This window comes from Homarus americanus, unplaced genomic scaffold (assembly GCF_018991925.1).
Source record: "Homarus americanus isolate GMGI-L3 unplaced genomic scaffold, GMGI_Hamer_2.0 scaffold37032, whole genome shotgun sequence".
NCBI classification, from domain to species: Eukaryota; Metazoa; Arthropoda; class Malacostraca; order Decapoda; family Nephropidae; genus Homarus; species Homarus americanus.
In genome coordinates, this window is record NW_024731852.1 from 8,440,264 (window position 1) to 8,465,045 (window position 24,782).

At 38.4% G+C, this 24,782-nt stretch overlaps 2 protein-coding genes across 6 annotated transcripts in view; both read right to left on the reverse strand.

The window, feature by feature from the left end:
- Positions 1-2,916, reverse strand: part of LOC121868018 (probable cysteine--tRNA ligase, mitochondrial) — a 30,649-nt gene extending 27,733 nt beyond the window's left edge. The window contains exon 1 of one of the 5 annotated variants that reach the window (XM_042368259.1): positions 2,894-2,916. The gene's annotated coding sequence lies outside the window, so the exon portion shown is untranslated. Of the gene's footprint in view, positions 1-20; positions 1,552-1,619; positions 1,806-2,893 lie in introns of those variants that run through there. The other 4 variants (XM_042368255.1, XM_042368256.1, XM_042368257.1 and 1 more) reach the window with 4 other exon arrangements.
- Positions 2,917-3,718: 802 nt separating this feature from the next.
- On the reverse strand, positions 3,719-12,477 carry LOC121868021 (carbohydrate sulfotransferase 9-like). The gene is made up of 6 exons (XM_042368264.1): positions 11,660-12,477; positions 9,433-9,555; positions 8,791-8,987; positions 6,020-6,747; positions 5,441-5,612; positions 3,719-4,426 (listed from the first exon to the last, which is right to left on the reverse strand). Exons 1-6 carry the CDS (start codon positions 11,676-11,678, stop codon positions 3,824-3,826), a joined length of 1,842 nt encoding a protein of 613 aa, XP_042224198.1. The 5' UTR covers positions 11,679-12,477; the 3' UTR covers positions 3,719-3,823.
- Positions 12,478-24,782: the final 12,305 nt, after the last annotated feature.

A 24,782-nucleotide genomic window follows, 5' to 3' on the forward strand; every position in this document is an offset into this window, starting at 1 on the left:
AAAAAATAATATCTACCTACCTGGGTCCAGTGTTTGGAAATGAACAATATGCGACTGCGACCAGTAAAAGTAGGGTTCAGAAGATCAATCAGGATGAGATCTATTTATTTTTTAAGTAAAAAATCCCCAGCTCCATATTGGCTGAAGGTGCAACAATACCAAGGTACAGTATTCATTCTAGGTAAGGTTAGGTTGGGTTAGGTTAGGTTACTTTTTTAATTAAGCATTGTGTGTTGCGATAGTTTTTGATGTGCTTTATTCGATTTTGATACTTATTTTTATTGGAAATCACTTTTTGGTAGTAGGAGGGCTATCTCAATAATGAGTGATTTCCAACAAAAGGCAATATCAAAATAGAATAAAACACATCAAAAACTATCGGAAAAATACATTATTGAACTCGCGAGCCATATTGGTTGAAAATGCATATTTACCAATATCCAAACTCAGCTATGAAAATATAGTAAGAAAAGATCCATTAAAACAAATTAGGCTGCGACGGATATCTCGTCAACAATAACCACAGTAACAACTTCTCTGGCTGGTTAGGTCAGGTTCTATTAGGCTCTAGTTAATGTTGCCTCTTAAAATACTTACTATAATGATAAGTACATCTGAAGAAAAAATTAACTAAATTGAATGCCTTCTGGTGGTAACTGTTTCATTTTACATTACCCATAACCTAACTTAACCTAACCATTAACAACACAGTCTGTCAATACTTACAGCTGCCGTACCTGTTAAACTGAGGCTGTAACCCCCAGTGACAATGTATACCCTGTACTTTCTATGTACTGTACACTGTTTGTATACATGAACTGCAATGTATGCTGTACACTTGCACTATATATGAATGGTAAAATTTTAGTTTCATATTACCATGGAATCTGGGACTTTCAACACATCCAATCAATACACTTGTGTCACAAGTGAATAATAATAAACCTGCCGGTAATAGAACCTGACCTAACCAACCAAAGAAACCTACCTAATCTTACCTAACTTCCTAGACAGGGGCTAACCCTCTGCCATATTAAAGAGAAAGTACTTATTTTGATATCTGGTACCAATAAAAGCAACTTTGTTGACGCATAATGGTGTAATTTTATGTTTTTGTGGACATTAGAGTTATGCTCAGATTGAGTGGGTCGGTTGTTAAATAAAGTGAGTGATACACCACATGCACTGACTCGGCAGGTTGTTCGAGGAGCATTTACGGTAAATAATGAACTTCATCGCGTACAAAGCACGTAGACATCATTATAGTATCATATGACCAGTATTTCCCGGTGCTTTATCCTGTAATTTCCCTCATCCTTCAAGCCCTGCCCACTACAAGTGAGTTATGATCGTAGACAGTGTAAAACTAAAACTAAATAAATATCAAAAATATTTACTTGCGACAGAGAAGTATATAATGAAGGTTAGTCAGATTAATGAGATATATCTATTGCATGTGTTAACAATACCAGATTCCATGGTAATACAAAACTAAAATAATACCATATGAATTTACTAAGTCAATGTGAATTTATATACAATGTTACTTAATAAATATATATCCATAAACTATGTCCAGGAAGGGTGTCCTGTACCCTCCTCGCCTCTACCTGTCTCACCTTAACTATCACTTCGCTATAACTCTAGGCACTAACAGTATATTTTATCTGATAAAAACACATCTGCCACAAGTAACTCCACAAGCGGCGACACAGTTAGACAGTGAGGACAGACCGTGTTTAACTTATATCTACAGCACGATTATCTGTCACCATGTTTCTTCAATTGGTACCCAACTTAAGATAAAAACTAACTTTTTTTTTTAGGAATACTCGTAAGTTCCCATTGATTTGATACATACATTAATAGAGCATGAATGGATAATTTACAGGTGTAGATATAAATGTAGATAAACATGCAAAAATATAATGCAACCCTCCAACTCTTCTTGGGGATTAGGTTAGCTTAGATTAGATTAGATTAGGTTATGTATAGTTGTTAGGTTAGTATGAGGATGGTCAAATGATTTTCTACAAAAGAAAATAAATCATAGCTTAGAATTACGACTGATCAAAATTAATAAATAAACGTTATCTTTATTCATTCATCCCAACAGAGACAAAATTCCAAGTTCGGCAAAACAGTTTCAGTGATAATTCTCCAAAAATATATGTCGAACATTAGTTCAGTTTCAATAATGTGTAAATTCTCTCGTGACATAATGGTAAAAAGGATAATAGTAAAAATAAAATAAAAAGATTGAGTGCGGATGATTTAAATTGCACAACAGGTTTATTTTATTTAATGCATGACTCCGCGGGGACAGTAAACCAAGTGATTGTATAACTACTCTATTATCTTATATCAAACCAACTAACCTAACAATAACGGCAGAGACCATCTAAAGATAGTCTTTGGTAAAAGTCGTCACAAAGGAACAATTAATAGACCAACAGCTTATAAGGAATAGGGGCGAAATGCTTATCCTCTGTGGCAGTCATGGGGGACTGAGCTTCTGAGGGAGTGGCGGGGCCCATTCCTGAGACAACCCTCTCATAGTGCCCAGGCTTTCACCGATATATATATATATATATATATATATATATATATATATATATATATATATATATATATATGCTGATAACCACAAGGAAAGAAGAAAACACGAAGTTCCCAAGCGCTTTCGTGTAATTCACATCTTGACTACAATACTGTAAGACTTACAATAACTTGGTTTGCTGGCTCCTGAATGTATCTGAACCTGCTCTAGTGTTAGTCAAGTATGGTCTTGAAAGAGCTCACACTTGGTGCCGTCACAACACTAGCAGATTGTTCCACGAGTTCACAATTCTCATTCAGAAAAAGTTTGCCCTCACAGCTAGTCTGTACTCACCCCTGAAGATGTGAATTACACGAAAGCGCTTGGGAACTTCGTGTTTTCTTCTTTCCTTGTGGTTATCAGCATATACCTAGATCACGCGCACCTACAGTGATTTACTTGCATATATATATATATATATATATATATATATATATATATATATATATATATATATATATATATATATATATATATACACTCACCTCACTGGGTGGGACTAAGAAAATTTTGAAGGGACAGGCTAGGTTGTCCGTTTTCCTTTTCCCGTTTTTATCAAGATTTATCTTATCCACGTTTTCATTGTGGATCTACATGATATATATATATATATATATATATATATATATATATATATATATATATATATATATATATATATATATATATATATATACTGTACGCTGATTGGCTGGTAGGCGCTCGGGGATGGAGTCCACTACAATACAATATGCTCTCAACAAACTGGCACTGTCTTAGATTTGAGCATGACTTTGGTTTTGACAAATCTGGATATTAGAGTTTACTGTATATTCATAACAAAAATAATGTATGGAAGAAAGCACACCCTTTCTTAAGTGATATAATGTATCAAAATACTGTACATGTTAAAGTATTAGACATTCTTCATATGTAAAATTACCAAGTTACCATCAGGCAATTAACCTTTCGTGCAGTCAAAGGCATGTACAGTACAGTAGTAAGAGATGATAACTGTTGCATCAGTCATGCTAAAGAGACTTTTTTAGCATGATTATAAACAAATCTCCATCACAAAGGGTAAGTAAAAAGACCATATATTAAAATATTTCCCCACAAAAGGTAAGTAAAAAGGCCATATATTAAAATATTTCCCCACAAAAGGATTATATTTATAAGCGTACATCAGTATAAAGCATCTGAAATATTTCCCCCACATAAAGACGTTATCCCTCACGCTCGGTACTAAGACTGTTGAACATAGTCAAGATATTCATCTATAGAGTAACTAAACAACTCAAAGTCGAGTTTATATTTATTATACAGTTTCATCAGTTCAGTTTTGGTGATGGTGGCAAAGTATTTCTTCACAGTATCTGACGTTTTCTTCCCATTCGTCAGATGCTTCCATGATGGTTGGATCTTCTTTTCCAAGTGGTTTTTCCTTATGATGTAATTCTGGTCTCGATCAAGAGTTTCAAACTTGACAATGACTTCATAATCGACAAGACATGGAGTGCAGTAAATATAGTAAGGCATCCAGTGATCATCAGCATAATAAATTAGATTTGTATCAATTAAATATCTAACAAACTCTGCAAAAGTGGGTTCAATGCCTTTGGGATGTGGTAATCTTGGATCATCCATGTCTTGGGAATAACGATTTGCAGGAAGACCTTTGCCAGGAGGACGATACTTGTCCACTATTTTCTTTCCAAATTTCTCGTAGAAGTGGTCAACACCATTTTGCTTACCAATGTTCGTGTTTTCAAGTTTATCCCGGTAAGCAGAAACCAACCGTTCAAAGGGATGACGCACGATCATGAACTTCAGGCACACTTTCAAAGACTGTCAAGAGAGAGGAAAGTAGTTACACTCTTTGTATTTCAATAAGTATACCTGCACAGGTATACAGTACTGTACTGTCAAAAACATGCACAACACTGTACTAAGACAAACAACATGATACTGTACTCTACTCTGAAAATGCTAAAAACTGGCAGAATAGTCTTACAATAACTAAGGAAAAAAAAGCCAAGTAATTTGGAGGGGATCATCAAAAATTATTACTGGATATTACACAGATTAATATAATGTGATTAGTCCAGGTCTATAATTAATCTACAACTTGACTACAATACTGTAAGACTTACAATAACTTGCTTTGCTGGCTCCTGAATGTATCTGAACCTGCTCCAGTGTTAGTCAAGTATGGTCTTGAAAGAGCTCACACTTGGTGCCGTCACAACACTAGCAGATTGTTCCACGAGTTCACAATTCTCATTCAGAAAAAGTTTGCCCTCACAGTTTTCTGGACTTGTGGCTTCTTCAACCTTGAGCTGTGACCTAATGTCCACCAGATGACTAATATTTTTAAATACAAGCCGTATATAGTACTACTAGTGTTAGAATCTCTTACCATACATATTCAATGGGCTTATAATTCATATTAATTTAAATTTTGACTCAGAGTTCGTAGCTAATGAATACAGGCATTAATATTATATAATTGCCAGTTCTCTTCAATGGTACTTGTATAGGGACATAATATACAGTACTGTATCTATAATTACTTTACAGTACCTGAAGAATTTAACACCTTTACAATCTTCCCAAACATAAACTTCAATTTTTTCTCAGCTTCATCACACTAAATCCAACATAAATCCACCCAAGTTAATTTGCCTTCCTCTGTAGTACTGTTCAGAACCATTAGTGGTAATATATTCTGTAGCTCTCCATAACATCATCAGTTTCATAGCTCTGATGCATATGTCTATCCTCATCATGCATTTACCCCCCCTCTTGCCTATCCATACTTGCTTTGCATTTCACAGCCCTTAATTTTATTTCTCTCCTCACCTGTTGAATATCCTCATAATCTTGAACTGGCCACACTTTCCTGGCTACATGAGACACCTGCTCCTTGGTGTTCTGTATGTATGACTCTGACAAACCAGCTAGCTTAATAAAGTTGTACAACCAAGATGTTGACGCTGCCTTGTAGATGGGACACCAAGCCAGCAGGTCAGGTCTGTGGATGTTAGAGCACAACATACAGTATATATAATAGTAATGTAGGTGATATTGGGAGATTTTAAGAAACGATATACAGGGTAGAAACAAAAGATTGTTGAAATTTCTTAACCCCTTTACTATGGGGACACCACTTTTAATATTTGGCTAATGCTAGTCGATGTTATTCAGCTCAGAGGGGACCCCATACACAAGAGGTTAGGAGTAGAAAACTGCAAGCTTGATCAAATGAAATATGATTCTGAAATTTGGAGGGAAAATTTGAAGATGATACTGGTAGTTAATAAAATTATTGTGGAAGAACAGTATTCCGTATCAGAAAAGACAATCAAGTTAATAAGACGAAAATTTAATACAGGACATTTTGCACCAATAATCAAATTATATATGAATTCATACCCTCACCTGTCAATGTAGAAGACATCGTAGTTGGGTAAGGGTGGATATTTTATAGTTTTTGATGCACCTTGGACAGGTTTAGGTCCCAAGCCATACTTTCCACACACTTCTATAACTTTTGACCTCCGGAGAGCCATATCTTTTTCAGTGGCGGCCATATCTTCCTCTATATCAGGATGGTCAGGCACAACGGGTACATTTTCATTCTGATGGACCACATGATGACCGCCTCCAATCTCTAAATCCATTTTTCCAGACATGTCCTTGTTTTCATTAACCTTTCTTTCTATCCTCTTTAAGTTTTCACCATTGTTCTCTTCTACTTTCTTGTTCATTTTGGAATGTTTCTTTTTATTCTTACCCTTCCTTTTCTTGAAGGCTTCACCACCCACATCCTCGAGTCCAACATCATCCTTTGCAGCACCCGGATCATCTACCTCTTCAACAGCAACATTATTCTCATCCTCATTCCTGTTCCTCCCTTTCCACTTCCCTTCCTCATCTCCCTGATCTTCCTCATAATTATCAACATACTCCTCCTCCAGGTAGCCTTCAGGAATTTCTAATTGCTTTTGATGGAAGAAGATCTGGTTTCTAAATGGCTTTGGTTTAAGTTCTTCCAATTTGTCCTTGACAGCCTTCACATTATATCTTGGATTTATGTTGTCACTGTCCATAAGAGCGGCTTGGGCTGCATCCTGTCTCAGGTCTTTCTTAAGTTCTTGGTCATTTATCTGTGAAAGGAAGGTGTGGAGTACTTAAAGAAGGAAAAGGCCTTTCCTAGAATACAAATATAGCTTGTTACAGTACAAGAAAATCACCAAAAGTCTTTAAAAATTACCAAAACAATAATGGAATATGTAGTCAAAGAAAAAAGTCGCATTACACTTACCATGCCTTATGTTCTGACACCCAAGACAAAGAAATTTGGTAGAGTTCCCCGTTCAGACTCGAACATCGAAGCTTCACTGTGACTTTACTCAAATTCTTCTTCATGGTTTCTGAACATAACACAAGGGGTGTAACACGACTTATCTTTGACTGTGAGGAGGCTTGTTATGCTCTATCTTCCCATCTGTCTACTTTACCTTCTGATACAATACTGTATTCTCATTTTTCTCTATCTTTTTAAGTACTGTACAATACTGTATTATACAGTAAAGATACAGTACAGTATACTAAAGTTTTCTTAAGCAGCTGATACAGACTGTGTAGATGAGACAGTAATGTACAGTATTTATCAACAAAAATGTGAAGTGTGTTATTGAGCAGTCAACCTCATGAACCAGGGCTGGGTAACTTGGGTTCAAGTACAAGAGGCTGTACTTGATTCCAAGTACAAATCAATCAGAAAAAACAAGTACAAGTGCAAATTTTTTTAGTTGGACATAAGTCCAAGTACAACTTACAAGTACATCATAATGTACTTGAATCCAAGTACAAGTACATTTACTGTTGTTTGCTACTACAGTTTTTTGCAGCAGTACTTCTCACACAAACCAGATGTTTATTTCACTTAAGTCTGATAATACCGTATCATTTTATTCCATAATTCTAATTTTAGTATTGTAAAAATAGTGGCCTCATACAAAAGCATACTACCATAATAACACAAGCAACACAGCTATGTCTAAAATTACTGTATGAATACATCATAGTAAATTACAGTCTTGGTATAAAATCCAGTTGAACTTAACAAAACTTTTTAATATATAACAAGGACATGATCTATGTATAGCAATGAAATCATATACATTCGAAATGCTCATTATGTAACAAGAAATGTTCATTATATAACAAGGAAATATCAATCTACTGTAGTATCCAGGAACTGTGGCTATAAAAAAAATTTCCTCGCTGACAAATGGAGCAAATACTTTTTTCCAACATAAATATCTAACTAACTATCAAACACACCAATTGCTGTATACACCCTAAATATCATGGATATAAGTGACTGACAGATAAAGCTCTACAATTACACAACGGAATAAGTGAGTAAATTAATAAACAATACACAGGCACACATAATATATAAAAAATAAATAAATAAATAAATAAAATATTGCATAAACCGACTCTTAAAGGCACTGTAGTGTTCCCTTTCCGTAAACAGTTTCATCTGGATTCGCATAGGTGTAACACAGGCGAGGTTTTCTGAGGCAGTGACGCATATACCGTACAGTATACAACTTCAGGGCACCCCTATTTCAATGAAGAGTTGCATCCTTATCCAATATAAACGATATATTGGACTGGTTTGTCAACTTTCATGCGGGTGGCGGGTGTAGGGCTCATAATTTTTGGCTACTTCAAAACCACGCTGGATAATTTTTCACCTGATACTATTGTATTTCAGGTAAAACAATATAAATGAGAACAATTAACCCGCTGTCTCTTAAATTTAGGCTGCCACGTGTTGCCTTTCTTAGTGACGAATATAGCTCGTATTTCTCGCTGATTTTCACATACGTATTTCAAGATTTCAGATTTTTTTTAGATTTGCCCTTGCATGGGGACTAATTTATTGCATCCTGTACAATGGGTCAGTCTGGCCACACACGTCAGTAGCGTACTGTTAATGTCAAGTGTTATCAGAGGACAAATTTAGTCGAAACGTCGTCAATAAACCAAGACGATCACATCCACATCAAGTAGATTATCACTCAAGGCCTTGTCGGCCACATAATATTATCATCATATACGCACTTCAGCTGTCCTCCACATATTCCCAGGTACTTATATAGGAGGTTCAAAACACCCACCACATCTCTTACCTGAATGGGCTCTTCTAAGGGGTGAGGCAGGGCGTGGGAACGTTCCTCCAGAGGCCGTGACTGGCTACGCGCCCGTTCACCCAGCAGGTGTGGCTCGGAGGGAGACCCCACTTTGAAGTGTACATGATCACCTTTTGCTAGGTGAATGTTGTCTGGGGGCGCCACCTGGAGATTTGGTGAGCGGCTAAACTTATCACCTGTCGAAATGAACACCATATATGAATAATGAAAGCTCTAATATCAGTGATAAATTTCTACAGTTGAATCAAAATATTTTCGCATTTGCGATATGAACTGTTTTTCAGATTCGGAATTTCACTCCATATAACAAGTTCCAGATCTGTGTTAACAGGCTGCGTGTGGTTAAGACTTGTGTTCAACCGTAAATCTCTACCAATAAACACATATATTTTTATTCTGTAAAACACTCTAAACACACCGTGAACTTAGAACCTAATTACTTCTTACCCTTATATAAGGACTCATCACACACAGTTTCAAGATAGATAGACTCACCCAAAGCAGACAATACCAGTACAGTATGGGGAGACAACGAGAATTATTATGGTAAGTCACCAAAGATACACTGGGTTAAGTGTGAATTAGTTCAAGGTTGTGAAAGTTGAGTACAATATTACTAACTAAGGGTGGTTGATGGGAGATCGTGGGCGTTCTGGGAGAACGCTGTCCACGCACACAGCAGCAGAAGCACCACGCAACCAACACGTACTACACGCCACCGCCCTCCACGCTGCAGCCGTAGACCTGAAGCACGAGAGAAACATTGCACAATACAGTACTGCGTAATGCACAGGAGGACAATCCATCTAGACTGCATGACCCATAACATTATTGCAATAATAATAATAAGAGTAATAGATCACCTGAAGATTAGGTGGGGTGCCTAATCTGCAGGTGATCCATTACTCATATTCCAAATAACGACCAAAACCACCTTACGGTTAGGCTACGTTAGGGCGTTTCAATCATCGCGAGAATTAAATTGGGGTGTCTAATCTTCAAGTGATCTGTACTTACACCACAGCGCATTACTACTTCTAATACAGTACTACTGATAATAATAATGGTAATAATAACATAAATGAGTTAACTCGCTTGTGCATAATGATTTATACGTATCATATTAATGTCTGAAAAAAATAGCTTATTAATAAAATGATGAAATGCTACTTCTAAATTAAGATACATTCATATTCGTTACGGTTATTTATTGAGCAATCAAATATAGTTCTACATTGCAAAATACATTAACTAATGTTTTCTTGGAAGACAGTGAAATACGTAGTAAACACGAAGATAAAACACAATACAGGTTCCTTTACAAGGTGTGGTTGTGGTGGTGTTTGCGACAAGCGCCCCCAGGGATCATCTTGCACCTGGCAGCATGTGACGCATTAAGTCAAGGTTTGGGGATTTTATTATTATTATTTCTCATTATTACGTCTCCCCCATACCATAAAGGGTGCTCCATTTAAACAGAACCACAGAGAGTAATTAAGAATGAAAAGGTTATTGGTACTTTTATTTAAAGTACATATGTGACATAATTACTAACGTATTTTTGTAATAATTCTACCCAATTACGGTGAACTCTGTAGAGGATATCTTACGTAATTTCAGAACAAGCTTCATAATAGTTTGCAGCTGTCTGTCTCACAGCTGTGAACTTTAATTTAGCTTATTACAAAAATGTATTGTCAATAATGTCGAATAAATACGACACATATGGACCAATTACCTTCCCGGTCTTTATTACTCCATATTGTTCCATTAAAATGCAACACCCTGTATATATTTCTTGACATGTTCCATGTAATCCTGGATAAATTCATGTGCATGCATGCATATATGTATATGAATTATTTTCATATTTGTATGTTCGTGTATCTTGTTTCTTAGATCTGTATCTGTGTTCTTCTAATATTGTGAAATACGTAAATCCACTAAAAATTATTCGGCACCCGTGTCATATTATATCACGCCGTAAGGATGCTGAATAATTTTTAGTGGGTGTACACGCGAGTTTGTTTATGTATTTGCGTTCGGGTTAGAATGAATTCGTATGCGTGTGTGTATATAAACTGTACGTGCGTCTGAGCGGTAATAATAAAAACACCTAATCTAAGCAAACCGCGTTTGGTTTATAAAACAGTGGACGCACATCCAGCACTGGCGGTGAATGTTAAATAATTACAGTGGACCTGGCGACACAACACCCAACCCTGAGACACTCCACTACGGTCGTCACAGTAGATAACTTATATAAATGTCTACTACGTGGATAATGATTCTTATTATTAGTAGTAGTTACAATAGAACATGAACAACGGCCAGGAAAAAGACAATTTGTCTGTTACCACGAAGCTTATATCTACGTGCGTATTTTGTACATTATAAATCAAATGAGAGAGAGAGAGAGAGAGAGAGAGAGAGAGAGAGAGAGAGAGATTCAATACTCCAGTACACTTATTTTTATTTCTCTTATCTTAGGCTCAGGTACACCTGAAGTGATTAAAATACCAGGTATGGCATTTTCTTGAGGCATGACTAAAACATTGTTCTCATAAATGGTAAGATTAATTACAAATACAAGCGTATTTAAAAACACATTCACACGGGCAAATACTGGAACACCGAAAATGTCAACTAAAGACATTTCAATAATGTCAAGTAGGTAACGTAAGAAACACAGATACGTGGAAATAAATACAGGGTAAACATTCAACAATGCAGATCTACCTGGAGAACTAATTAATTTAACCACAAACAAGTGAACAACAAATAAACTATGAATGAATTAACCTAAGATTAATTATCGGTGTAAACTATGATGGGGTTGTCCACTTACTCTTTATCATCTTGAACATTATCGAGGACTTGTTATCACAGAGTACTGCTCCAGTCAACACAACATCTTCACCTCCCCTTCAACTGCACCATAGGGGTCACAGCTCAAGGATGAAGAAGTCACAAGTCCAGAAAACAGTGAGGGCAAAATTTTTGCGGGTGAGAAATGTGAATTCTTGGAACAATCTGTCAGCGAGTGTTGTGACGGCACCGGGTGTGAGCTCTTTCAAGACCAGACTTGACCAACACTGGGGCAGGTTAAGATACATTCATGAGCCAGTACAGGCCCAAGCAGCTAACGAACTGATAAGTAGCGAAGAGGATAAAAAATTAAAAAGTTTATAGCGCCTTACACTCGGGATCCCTTACCTAAACCTGTTGATCGTATGTTGCTCTAGGCTATTCGCTTAATTAACTATGCCGTACGATAATAACACACACTGATGTTTACAATATATTGGTAACGAAGAGAATACAGTAGTCATAATTCAACACAGGTTCTTTAACACTTATGTGATGCCAGACGAGCTCACATTAGCTGGTCATCACTGCAGCACAGGTAACCTCACCACGGCAGCGTGAAAACCAGAAACGACATTTAGTATAAGTCTTTTTTTCTACCGATTTACTCCTTGTCAGTTAATATCACTAATTTTCCTTATAGTCCAGCCTTAGCAGTTGTTATAAAGCGAGCACACCACAGAGAGGACACTTCTCGCTTGCCGGGGCACTCGAAGAAGGGTTCCTTAAGCATCTTTACATGATGGAGATAGTTGGTGGTACCTTGTATGACGCCACCTCCACCACTGTTGTCTCCCGCAGCCACATCCCCCACACTCCTCCCACATACATCCTCTATCATACACTTACACGCTGATTTTATTTTTATACATTTTAAGCAAGATGGACTTTTGAACTAACGAGGATTTGACGGGATTACATGATTTTTGAAATGTATATGTAGTTAAGTTTTGACAATTGAAAACACACGCCGATAACTGTACAATATTCTGTGAAGTTGTCAGGTTGTTATTAAACATGGATTTTGTATTTGTTACATAAAGTGATTTATTTGTAAAAGTTACACTGGAAAGTGCTTTAGGATACAAACTGTGACTTAAATTAATTAAGTGCAAACCATTCAAATAATGTACCAGTGATAACTTTGAAATATAACAGGTATAACGTGGTAGTGGCAACACTAGTTGAGGTTCACTGCACGCCTGGCCACAGTCGCCAAAGTCGAAGGTTTATGTCTGTCTTTTTTAACAATTCAAATTAATATATATACATATTTTTTTGCACGAGGAAGACCAGCTTCACTGAATTAACTAATAAATATTAACATGATAGATATTATGGGCATATGCTTGGAATGGACAACTACAGTCACGGGGATTTCTCTAAGCGGGAGGGAAGTTATCGTACAACACCTGGTGGCAACAGACCTCCCCTGGGCATCATATAAATTTTGTTTTCACCTTCGAGCAGTACTAGGGAGGAAAATAAGAGTAAGCAGATAATAAAAATACCAACACAAAAGTTATCAAAGAATATTCATGTTGAATTCACAAGACGTTTTAATAAGAACCCCCCCCCCCAAAAAAAAGTATTTTCGGTAATTTTTCGCATTTTGAAACTAACCACAACATTGGACTGTACTAATGAGAGGGGGTTTAAAAGTTGGCGCAATAGATTTAGTCAAATTTTTGACCTAGGGGATGGTAGACATTGCGGACCATCATGTTAGGTCTCAGAAACTGGTCTAACATCCACACGCAGGCCTAGAGAAGGTAGAAAGGTAGATAGAGATATTCAATAACATCATAAGCTAACAGGTGGCCCAAAAAAGCCGCTCGAGCACTATCTCCACTGGGGTGATTAGGGACGTATGTTAGGTTAGGTTAGGTCAGGTTAGGTTAGGTTAGACTAGGTTAGGTTAGATTAGGTTAGGTTAGATTAGGTCAGGTCAGATTAGGCTAGCGTGTAATCATCAGGTGAAATAAGCTGTGAAGGTGGGGCAGGGGAAGAGAGTGAATCTTCAGGTGACCAGGAATTCTTTACCATGCCGGACCCACCAGAGGCAGGAGCCGTCTCAGACATAAGTTGAATGAACTAAAAATTAAGTTTATTTATACCTGAATGAATATAACAAGATCAAGTCATAAAGTGATGATGGTAAGAATTCATAACATTATTAATTATCCGATTTTAATTTTATTTTGGAATGTGTTTTGTGTTATTTATACTAAGAGATGTCCTTAAGGTGTTGGATACATTAAAATTACTTATACTTGTGGTAATTTAGACGACAACTCCCCGTAATGTCCTGCACAATTACACTTGAACTGTTTGTGTTGTGTAATTAAATTGAGACCTGCGTACACTGTCTTAAATAGATCGTGATTTAAAAAACAAAATAAAACCTTCGGCGTCGACTACTGGAGGATTGATTGATTGAAACACACACACACACACACACACACACACACACACACACACATACACACACACACACACACACACACACACACACACACACATACACACACACACATACACACACACACACACACACACACACACTCCCCGCCAAGGTTACCACTACCCGAGGCATGAGGCGCGTCCTTTCATTTTCAAGTCAGTTCATTTTCGATTCCGTTTACATTTACGATTTGTTGGTTAGCATGCGAGTGTTTAAATATACGTCATCTTAACTTCAAGCGAAATTAACCTAACAGTTCTACCTGTGATGGTCTTACAACCTAACCTAACCTAACATAGCTTATTCTAACCGACCATAACTTAACGTATTCTAACCGATCATACCCTAACCTAACCGATCATAACCTAACCTAACCGATCATAACCTAACCTAAACTAGAGGGTTTTTGTCTGAGTAACACCTTGAGTCAGAGGCACATACCATTACAGTCACTCAGGTCGTAACATAACTGTACTGCGGGGTTGAGACATGAGACTTTTTTTACTTAAGGTCAGTCAGATACGTATACATACATACAGACAGACTGACAGAGACACAGACAGTTACCAAATAAGTGAAGAGGTGTCACAAGGTATACACTGTCGGCGTGGATGTTAATATTCTAGTATTTTGTTAATGATAAAAAATTAGATTTGTGTGTGTGTGTGTGTCCGTGTTAGCCTGTATAATAACACAAACACCATAAATAATAATAACAAAAATAATAAAAAAATTCCTCTTCACTTATAAATATATTTTACACACTGGGAACACATACTCTATCATTATACCCAAACCTCAACTTAATATGCGTGCCCAGATGACTTTTGTCCGTGAATGGAAGTTTGAGTGGACAGGTGTCAATGCCCGAGGCTGGTGAGTGACCGACTCGCTAAAACCTTAACCCACAAGTCTACACGCCGTTTCTCATGTGATTGTAAGTTCAAATTTGGTGTTGTGGCATTTTGGTGATCTTTATAATTATATCTTGGTTTTATTCTACATTATTTTACGTTTTTTGTCTATTGTTTTGTGAGAGAACTCTGGGTGTACTGATTTAGCATAACACGTAGGTTGTGAAATTAACGTGTCAATTGAGAACGTGTGTGTGTGTGTGCGTGTGTTTACGTACAGGTGTCAAGTTATCATCGCTGGCATTATCGTCGTTCTTGCTGACCCAGAAACCTACCTGCCTGCCTGCCTCGGTTATAGCCTATAGGTTACGGATTACACAACTACTACCACCACTGCATCATAGTTCATGCTGAATAAGAGAGTGGATGACACACACACACACAAACACACACACACACACACACACTATCTCTCCCTGTGGATGATTGGTAATGCAAGATACAGTTCGGTAAGGCAGAGTACAGGCTGTAAGCTAGGATACAGTTCCTGACGTGAGGGTACAATCAAGCAAGGGTACAGGGCACGTTTAGATTACAGTTAACACACACACACACCCTACGCGTGCCCAGCTGTTTGTTTATTTCTTTAGGGTACAGATCATAATCTCTGTTGACATCACATGGTACGATACAGACACAGGGAGAAGGATAATAAACGAACCCTGACATTCAACTGTTAAACAATATTGGGGAGAATCTTAGAGCGAAAACCAACATTTAATAGGAGTTTTGTTCCCCTAGAGATTTATTCTATGCTAATACCCAGACCTAAATCACCAGCTAATATGTAATTTAAAACTGATAACTTTTAAAATCGGAAAATCTTTAAATTGCAAGTCAGTCTAGTCACTTAAAAAAGAACATATTCACAAATGAACCTTTCACTGTTTGGTGAAAGTTTTGAAGCTACTCGTGTAAAATATAATGATTCTAAGCCCATGTGAAAGGTTTTAATGTTAATTGTTCTCACTGTATATTCTTAAGCACCTAGTGATGGATTTCAAACTACTCACGTGATAGATTGGACTCTCACACTCACTCCTGCCTTCAACCGATGCTAAATTGAAATACAGTTCTTTCTATGTCCGAGTTAATTTTGTCAAGGCCTTAAAAACAGATTAAAAAAGACTCCCTCCATAATAATGCCGTGAATTGTTTATCAGCGTGACGTCATCAATGTTATCAAGAGTAACACTTTTCTCACGTAAATAAACAAACAAGTTGATTAAAAGTGAAAGGTTATCGTGTTTCTCAATCTCCTTGTCAACATTAAGCATAGGGTTAGGTTAGTTTTTTTTCCTCGTCACTCCCAAATTGTGTAAGAGTTTTGTTAAGTAATCTCAAGAGGAGTGTTTTAATCTAACCTAACCTTGATGGGTACAGGAGGTTTGTGTTTTAAGAGGTTATATCATGTCAAGGGCGGCACGATAATGTTTTTAGAACCTAAGAATAATTAACGGTTTATTGAAAGAGCATGGCAGTCGGAAGGGGTGAAAATTTATAGTTACATAATTGAGGAATGGGTCTCTTGATTGACAAATAATATATAAGTAACATAAGTGATACAAATATATATATAATAACAAGGTGGGGAGAAGGTTAGCATTTTAACATAGTGTGTATGTGTGTGTATGTGTGTGTGTGTGTGTGTGTGTGTGTGTATGTGTGTGTATGTGTGTAGTTCTATCCTCATCTCTTTATACACCAATCTGTTTGTCTCGGTTTGAATATCTCTATCATTGTCTCTTAATCTTTATGCGTCTGTCTGTCTGTCTATTTGTTCATCTGTCTCTGTCTGTCCATAGCATTACCAAAACAACACCCACAAGCGTTCACAGTTGACCCACAAACCAATTATTTACACAAAGGACACAAACTACATTTGACTCAGCGTTTATAGAGACTAAACAGTAAACAAACTTCCCCAACGTTGAAAAGAGAAACTAGAAATACCCACTTTAATTCATGCAATAATTAGTGGGAATTGTGGGAGCGTTTATTTATAGGGATTTGTGCCTCCAAGTCATGCAACTGTGTAAGCATTGGATTGGTTGAGATGTGTGGGTCTGACTAAATTTGCTTGCACGTGATTGGCTGAGAGAAGTGGGTTTGGCGAGCTTTGGTGATGTATGATTGGCCGGTGTCACGATACGTTTGGTGAAAATGGGTTACCATAGGTAGATCTGGCTAGAATTATTGGCATGTGATTGGCTGAAATGAGTAGGTCTGGCGAGATTTATAAGCATATGATTAGCTGATATGAGTAGGTCTGGCGAGACTTACAAGCATGTGATTGGCTGAAATAGGTAGGCCTGGCGAAATTTACAAGCATATGATTCGCTGATATGAGTAGGTCTGGCGAGATTTCCTGGCATATGATTGGCTGATATGGGTAAGTCTGGCGAGATTTGTAAGCATATGATTGGCTAGCTTGGGTTGCGTGGCAGGGCGGGGCGGGATGGATGGCGTGAGAATGTACAGTAGTTTTCGCGTGAGGGGTTTGAGGGCGGGGGGGTGATGATGACCCAACTCTTGAAGGCCGGTCTAGGCGATATACTGCGTCTAGTGTTTTGTCCCATCACACGAGTAGAGGTTCTCAACATGGATCCAGGCCACATCTACAATAACTCAATGTTTTAGTCTCTTAAACACATCATTATACACTTGTTTTTGACTGTGTTACGTTTAGCCCAATTTCCACCACTCTTGACTTGACTGATAATGTCTTTTCCTCCCCCCGAAGACTGTCTTTTTCCAGTGTAGATCAACCAATGGTCAAGTTTATTCAATTACAAGTAAATCAGTATCAATATCTATACTTTTCAATGATAAACAGCCTATCTTTACTGAGGTATGTATAAAAATAATAAGTTCCTCGATATTTTTAGGGGATGTGCGGCTCCTGTCATAATTTCCTGGACACTTGACAAATATCTGGTACCTATCTTGTGGGTCATATTATGTGATTGTGTTTATAGGTAGTGAATGTTGCTTCTCTTGATAAATTAAGTCAAAGTTTTCCTTCCTTGGTAACTTAAGTTCTCTCTCTCTCTCTCTCTCTCTCTCTCTCTCTCTCTCTCTCTCTCTCTCTCTCTCTCTCTATTTGCATGATGTGTTTTACTGTCTATCTTTCTGTGTTTTTTCCTGCCTGTCTGTCTGTACGGCGCCCTTTAGTCTATCTTTCTGTCTGTCTCTTTGTCTGTCTCTGTACGACGTCCTTTAGTCAATATTTCTGTCTGTCTGTCCTTCTTTGTCTGTCTACTTCTCTCTCTGTTCGTCTGTTACTCTATCTGCCTTTCTCTCTATGACGCCCTGTATTCTAGTAATTATCCCAAGTTGTCATTACTCAACACAGCGTCTCGTCTCTCCGCCGCCGTCCACCCACCTCCTCAGGGGACTTTATAAACACCTTCTACACCACCATAGCTAAACACTGTTGACATTATATACTCTCCAGGGATTTTACCCACTAACTTTGACCATAAATTATTGACTTAAGACTTTGACTAAAACTTACTACTGTTTCTAAGACTAACTAGTAAAACTTTCTATTATATACTTTGACTACAATTGGCTGTTGGCTTAAAACTTTAACAACTGACCGGCTTGAAACTTTGACTCCAACTTCCTGTAATTAACAACACAACAACTGAAACTAATGGAACTATTTCATGACACCGAAGAAAAGAAACTGAAAAAAAAATAGCAAGACGATTGTCACATGACTTAATAGAGGGATACATGTTATTGTCTGCACGAGAGGACTAACCATCATCGTCACCCTCTACAAGGACACACATACACACACACACACACACACACACACACACACACACACACACAATAAAATAAATTAGTAAAAATAAATAAATAAATATACAGGGGGTACATATAAAAAAATCGGCTTGGCGGAAATTTTAACACAAACTCCCAAGGAACATTTATCATGTTTATAACCCAATAGTGTGTCAGACAAAATCCCACAGGAACTAAGACAATCTAAAGACGTTGGGGGTTTTCCTCTGTGTAGTCGTGTGGAGGAGAAGTGGGGCTGAAGATTAGTGCACGGACAGACACACACACGCAGACACACACACACAGGAGGCGATATCTATCTACTTTATATGAATTTTTTATCACTGTCAGTAAAAAGTTATCAACGTCAGGTTGTTTTCAGGGGGACGGTCACGGGTAACGTTGGAGGAGGAGCCACGCATGTAAACACTCCTCTCTCAAGATTAATGCACCACCACGACGCAACACCCTGGCCACGCTGGATCCTCAACACTACGCTAGTTTTTTTTCTTCTTCTCCGACCAGCGATAAGATAAGGTCTCTCGTTACGGCAGTCTCGGTGCGGTGTTGAAAAAAAAATTATATATATATATATACAGTATATATATATATATATATATATATATATATATATATATATATATAAGACGCTAAGGTACTCCGTTGTTTCCATTTTCCCGTGTGATTTTATCAAGATTTATCTTATCCACGTTTTCATTGTGGATTTGCATGAAATATATATATATATATATATATATATATATATATATATATATATATATATATATATATATATATATATATATATATATATATATATGGTAACTTACACTGCTGTGGGTCACTGCAGCCCCTGTGTTACGAATATGTCATGTTATTCCAAATATTCTCTGCTAGTCAATAGAGAGGACCAGCGTACTATCTATTGTGTAAACAAACCCAGAGCCTGGCGCATGTTATCTCTGCTGTCTACAGTATCAGGTCGCCCCTTGACCTAGGTTCACGGGTTCGACAGGACATCAGGGAAGGTTGAGGACAACGCTCTCCCTCACCCCAGTGAATATCTCAACGGGCATGTGACCAACCTGTGGCGTTCATGGTCACGAGGTGAGACACGAAGTCACTGTGACACCGTGGCCGCTTAGGGGTCCAATGGCTCAGTGTACAGGGCCCTAGAGAGAGGGAGATCCTCTTTGGGTAGAGCCTCAGAGAAGCCTGTAGCAGGAGGCTCCTCTTCCATGGAGCCCAGAGAACTCAGTGTGAAACCTGGAAGTACGTGAGGCTTAATGCCCCATCGTGAGCCCTGAGCCTCAACACGACCTCAAGGGAGTTTGGGCCTGAGGTGATGCGCTACCCCAAAGCGACGCCACAGAGCCACGAAGTTACGTATAAATGCTCAGGTTCACGACGGGGTCACACCTGGCTCCTCTCAGACGGATTCACTGATTACACTGCAGCATACACAGCACCAGGAGGCACTGACCCACCCACCTGCACCGTCTCCTTAGAACCAAGTTAGTGGGATTATGTCCAACAGGAAATTGTCTAGTGAAGTCCAGCAAAAGTTATCTGTTGAACTTTTTGTCTAATGGGAAACTCGTGAGATTATTTTTGTGATTTATTTTTTTTTTTTGGGGGGGGAGGGGGGGAGGGATTCGTATGATCTTCCATCTACACGTGAGGGAATGCCGCCTATCTCCCTCATCTTGGTCGTGTCGTGGCAGCAGTATGTCGTCCACTCATACACCTATATAATACTGTACATGACATTACGACGTTGTGGAGAGCCGACAAAAAATGAAGTACCAGTATCAGACATTAAGTGCTTCCATTATCGGTCACTGTTGAAGAGCAAGTGCGTGATGAAAGCACATGATAGCTATTTTGTTTTGTTTTGCTGCTCGTCAACAACTAGTGATCACGTGAACGAACCTACACACCTCCCTGTTCTTTCACTAAACTAAAACTATTAAACACTAAAACACTGTACTTTAATACTGTACTTCCAAACAACTTATGGTAATATTAGCAAAACAATGAATGAAGAGTTACCCGGTACGTAATGGAAAGCAACCCTCAATATAATAAATGTGAATACTGTATATCAATGTATCCATAATAAAACAAGCGACGCGTATTAATTCATTATGTACAAATCCTCCAGAGTACGATGACTTGACCTCTTGACCACAATGACGTCATCCTTTGAGTACGACATCCGATGACCTATTCACTTGAGGTCGATGACATTTATACTCAGATGAGGTTTAAGTTGGACTCAAAACAGTAAAAATAACTCTCGTTAAATGCAGGAACTGTTCGCTATACTGAGCATTAAGTAAACACAAGACCTTACTTTTTGTGGCATGAAGACCGTGAGTAATAAAGAGATAAGAGGGAGGTAACAAGGATCAAGAGAGAGAGACGAGTCCTTTTGATAACCTCCGCTTATCATATAGATACACTCGATTCAGCATAAACATCTCTTATCATATAGCGTCTGGCTCAAGGTCCATAGTATAGCCTAACCTAAAACCTTTGCAACTCTCTTACCCAGTCACGATGAATAGACAATTAATCCTAGTAAACAAAGAAGAAATATGAGAGATAATTAAAAAAAAAAAGATTCTATCGCACCAGAATAAATTGTTACTGGGTAGAAATGATTAATTTAAAATACGTGTGTTGCTCCGCGGATGTTCACTAGCTTATTGATAGAGGTGTGAGGCAGGAGAACGGAATGGCCGCTTGTAAACTGGTCGAATTTTAGATAACTGAGCCCTTTGACAGCCTGTATAACGTAGTTTTAACAATATTATATAAATTTTTTTCCAGGTTACATGATATACACTTCAATACACAGCTCTAGTGAAGATATACATCACCCATCTTACACAAAATCATGGTAGCTCACAAGTATAAATACGTCTTAAGTGCATAATCATAGTAGCTGTACAAAAATCATAAGATAAGTCCCACTACAATTGAGAAGATCTAATCGTATACTAAAAAATAGTTGATTCATTGAACTTTGTTGCCTAAAACTTTTAAACACGGAAATGTTTGGCGCCTCCTATACTATATACTGATTGATAAGGTTACCTGTCCCCAAAAACACTATACCTGGGGCTTCTAAGACTACGTTATATATCAGTGTTCCTGCAGAGACATCACATATATTCACACCGTTAACACCCATACTATTTAACTGACCAACCACACATTTCACAAATAAATCTGGACTCGAAGTAATTAATCCTCCATTCACTTTAATTATAGTCTTGTTATTGCCTGTTCTAAAGTCCATGTCAAAGGTCAACTGGGTCATCTCGTTAACCTACATTACTATCACAACAACAGATGGACTTTAGACCCTCTTATGACACGTGAACAACAACAACAACAGCACCAAGCCCCCCCCCGGTACTTATTAAAATATATATTATTCATGGTCTTTATCTCACAACACGGGGTCGAAATATCAAGAGTTGAGAGAATGAATCATTATTGTTAATTATAGACCTGGAGTTTTAACTTGTTCCTTAAAAAAATAACTATACTATCTAACTTAACCTAACCTTACTCTGACCTAACTAACCTAACCAAACAAAACTTAACCATACCAAACCAAGCATAACCTAACCATACCAAACCAAGCATAACCTAACCATACCAAACCAAACATAACCTAACCATACCAAACCAAGCATAACCTAACCATACCAAACCAAGCATAACCTAACCATACCAAACCAAGCATAACCTAACCATACCAAACCAAGCATAACCTAACCATACCAGACCAAAAAATAAAATAAAAGAACTAAAGATAATAACATACGTAAAATCCTCTCCGTGCCTTTGTATATACTGGTATTTACAAGACCAGAGCCAGCGTTAGTAATCCCACAGTTGCAACATAACCAGCAGCCTCATAGGGGCATAACGAAGAGGGGAAATACCAAGAAAACATGAAATTATCTTGGCGTCTTGCAGCTGAGAGAGAGAGAGAGAGAGAGAGAGAGAGAGAGAGAGAGAGAGAGAGAGGCCCATCGCTATCACTAGACATGTGTGATGAGGCCGGCCAGAAGTTAAGTTAGGTTAGGTTAGGTTAGATTTAAGTTAAGTTAGGTTAGGTAGATTTAGGTTAGGTTACGTTAGGTTACGTTAACTTTAGTTGGGCTAGGTTAGGTTTCGTTAGGTTAGGTTAGACTTGGTTCCTGGTCCAGTAATTAACTAGTTCCAACAGAGGTCAAGCCAAGCCCACCAGGAAGAGACGCATACCGGTACTATACTAGTGTTGTTTTCTCTTCTTTCTCTCCGTCTCCTTCTTAATCTTCCTTACCTTCCCCTCCTCCCTTCTTTCTTCCCTCACTCCTTCCTACAGTACTCCTCTTCCTTAAGTTCCCTCCCTTTTTCTTCCCTTTTACTTCATTTCGTTCGTCTCTCACCCTTCCCTTCCCTCCCGTTTTATTTAATCTCTTCCATTCCCTTTCCTCTTTTTTTCTCCCTATCTTGTCTCTCCCTCATCTTCCTCCCCTACCTCACCCCTCCTCTTCCCACACACCTTACCTTTCTCCCCTCTCTCCTCCTCCCTCTCCCCTCCCTCCTTTCTCTCCCTCTCTCACCCCCCTCCCTTTCTCTCCCTCTCTCGCCTCCTCTCTCACCCCCCCTCCATTCTCTCCCTCTCCTCCTCCCCTCCCTCTCCACCCCCCCCCTCCTTTCTCTCCCTCCTCCTCCTCCCTATCTTAACGACAGTGCGGGTCTAAGGAACAAACTCCAAGTCGACTATTCACAAGCGTCAGAGATAACGCCTCTTATCTTGTTTACTGAGAGAATACATCTACTTGTCTACCTTATCTACTCTCCATCTACCTGTCTACTTTATCTACTCTCCATCTACTTGTCTACCTTATTCCCATTCTTCTGGTGTTGGAATTCCCCCCCTCTTAATCCTCTAGCACAATATCGTATTCAGGAGTTAGGTCATCGTACTCTGAAGGTTAGGTCATCGTACTCTGAAAGGTTAAGTCATCGTACTCGGAGGGTTAGGTTAACGTACTCAGAGGGTTAAGTCAACGTACTCAGAGGGTTAGGTTAAGTTCAGATGGGTTGGGTTAACGTACTCAGAGGGTTAGGTTAAGTTCAGATGGGTTGAGTTAACGTACTCAGAGGGTTAGGTTAACGTGCTCGGAAGGTTAAGTCATCGTACTCGAAGTTAAGTCATCGTACTCCGGAGGGTTAAGTCAGCATTACTCAGAGGTTAGGTTAAGTTCAGATGGGTTAGGTTAACGTACTCAGAGGGTTAGGTTAAGTTCAGATGGGTTAGGTTAACGTACTCAGAGGATTAGGTTAACGTGCTCGGAAGGTTAAGTCATCGTACTCTGAGGTTGAAGTCATCGTACTCGGAGGGTTAAGTCAACGACTCAGAGGGTTAGGTTAAGTTCAGATGGGTTGGGTTAACGTGCTCAGAGGGTTAGGTTAAGTTCCAGATGGGTTGGGTTAACTTGCTCAGAGGTTGGGTTAACGTACTCTGAAGGTTAAGTCATCGTACTCTGAAGGTTAAGTCATCGTACTCGGAGGGTTAAGTCAACGTACTCAGAGGGTTAGGTTAACGTACTCAGAGGGTTAGGTTAACGTACTCAGAGGGTTAGGTTAACGTACTCAGAGGGTTAGGTTAACGTACTCAGAGGGTTAGGTTAACGTACTCAGAGGGTTAAGTCAACGTACTCAGAGGGTTAGGTTAACGTACTCAGAGGGTTAAGTCAACGTACTCAGAGGGTTAGGTTAAGTTCAGATGGGTTGGGTTAGGTTAGGTCTTACACTCATTAGTCTCATCAAGTCCATTCAGGAAATTAGTATTGTACTCAAGGGGTTAAATGAGCCAATTAAAATCATTCTCACAGCACCAGTAACAGAGAGAGAGAGAG

What these genes read in the sequence shown, in the direction of transcription:
- LOC121868021 (XM_042368264.1), bottom strand. An exon ending in CCTTAGAAGAGCCCATTCAG is followed by an intron (nt 6,748 to 8,790) that starts GTAAGAGATGTG and finishes TTCCTTTCACAG; the next exon opens with ATAAATGACCAAGAACTTAA. An exon ending in GATGTCTTCTACATTGACAG is followed by an intron (nt 5,613 to 6,019) that starts GTGAGGGTATGA and finishes TAACATCCACAG; the next exon opens with ACCTGACCTGCTGGCTTGGT.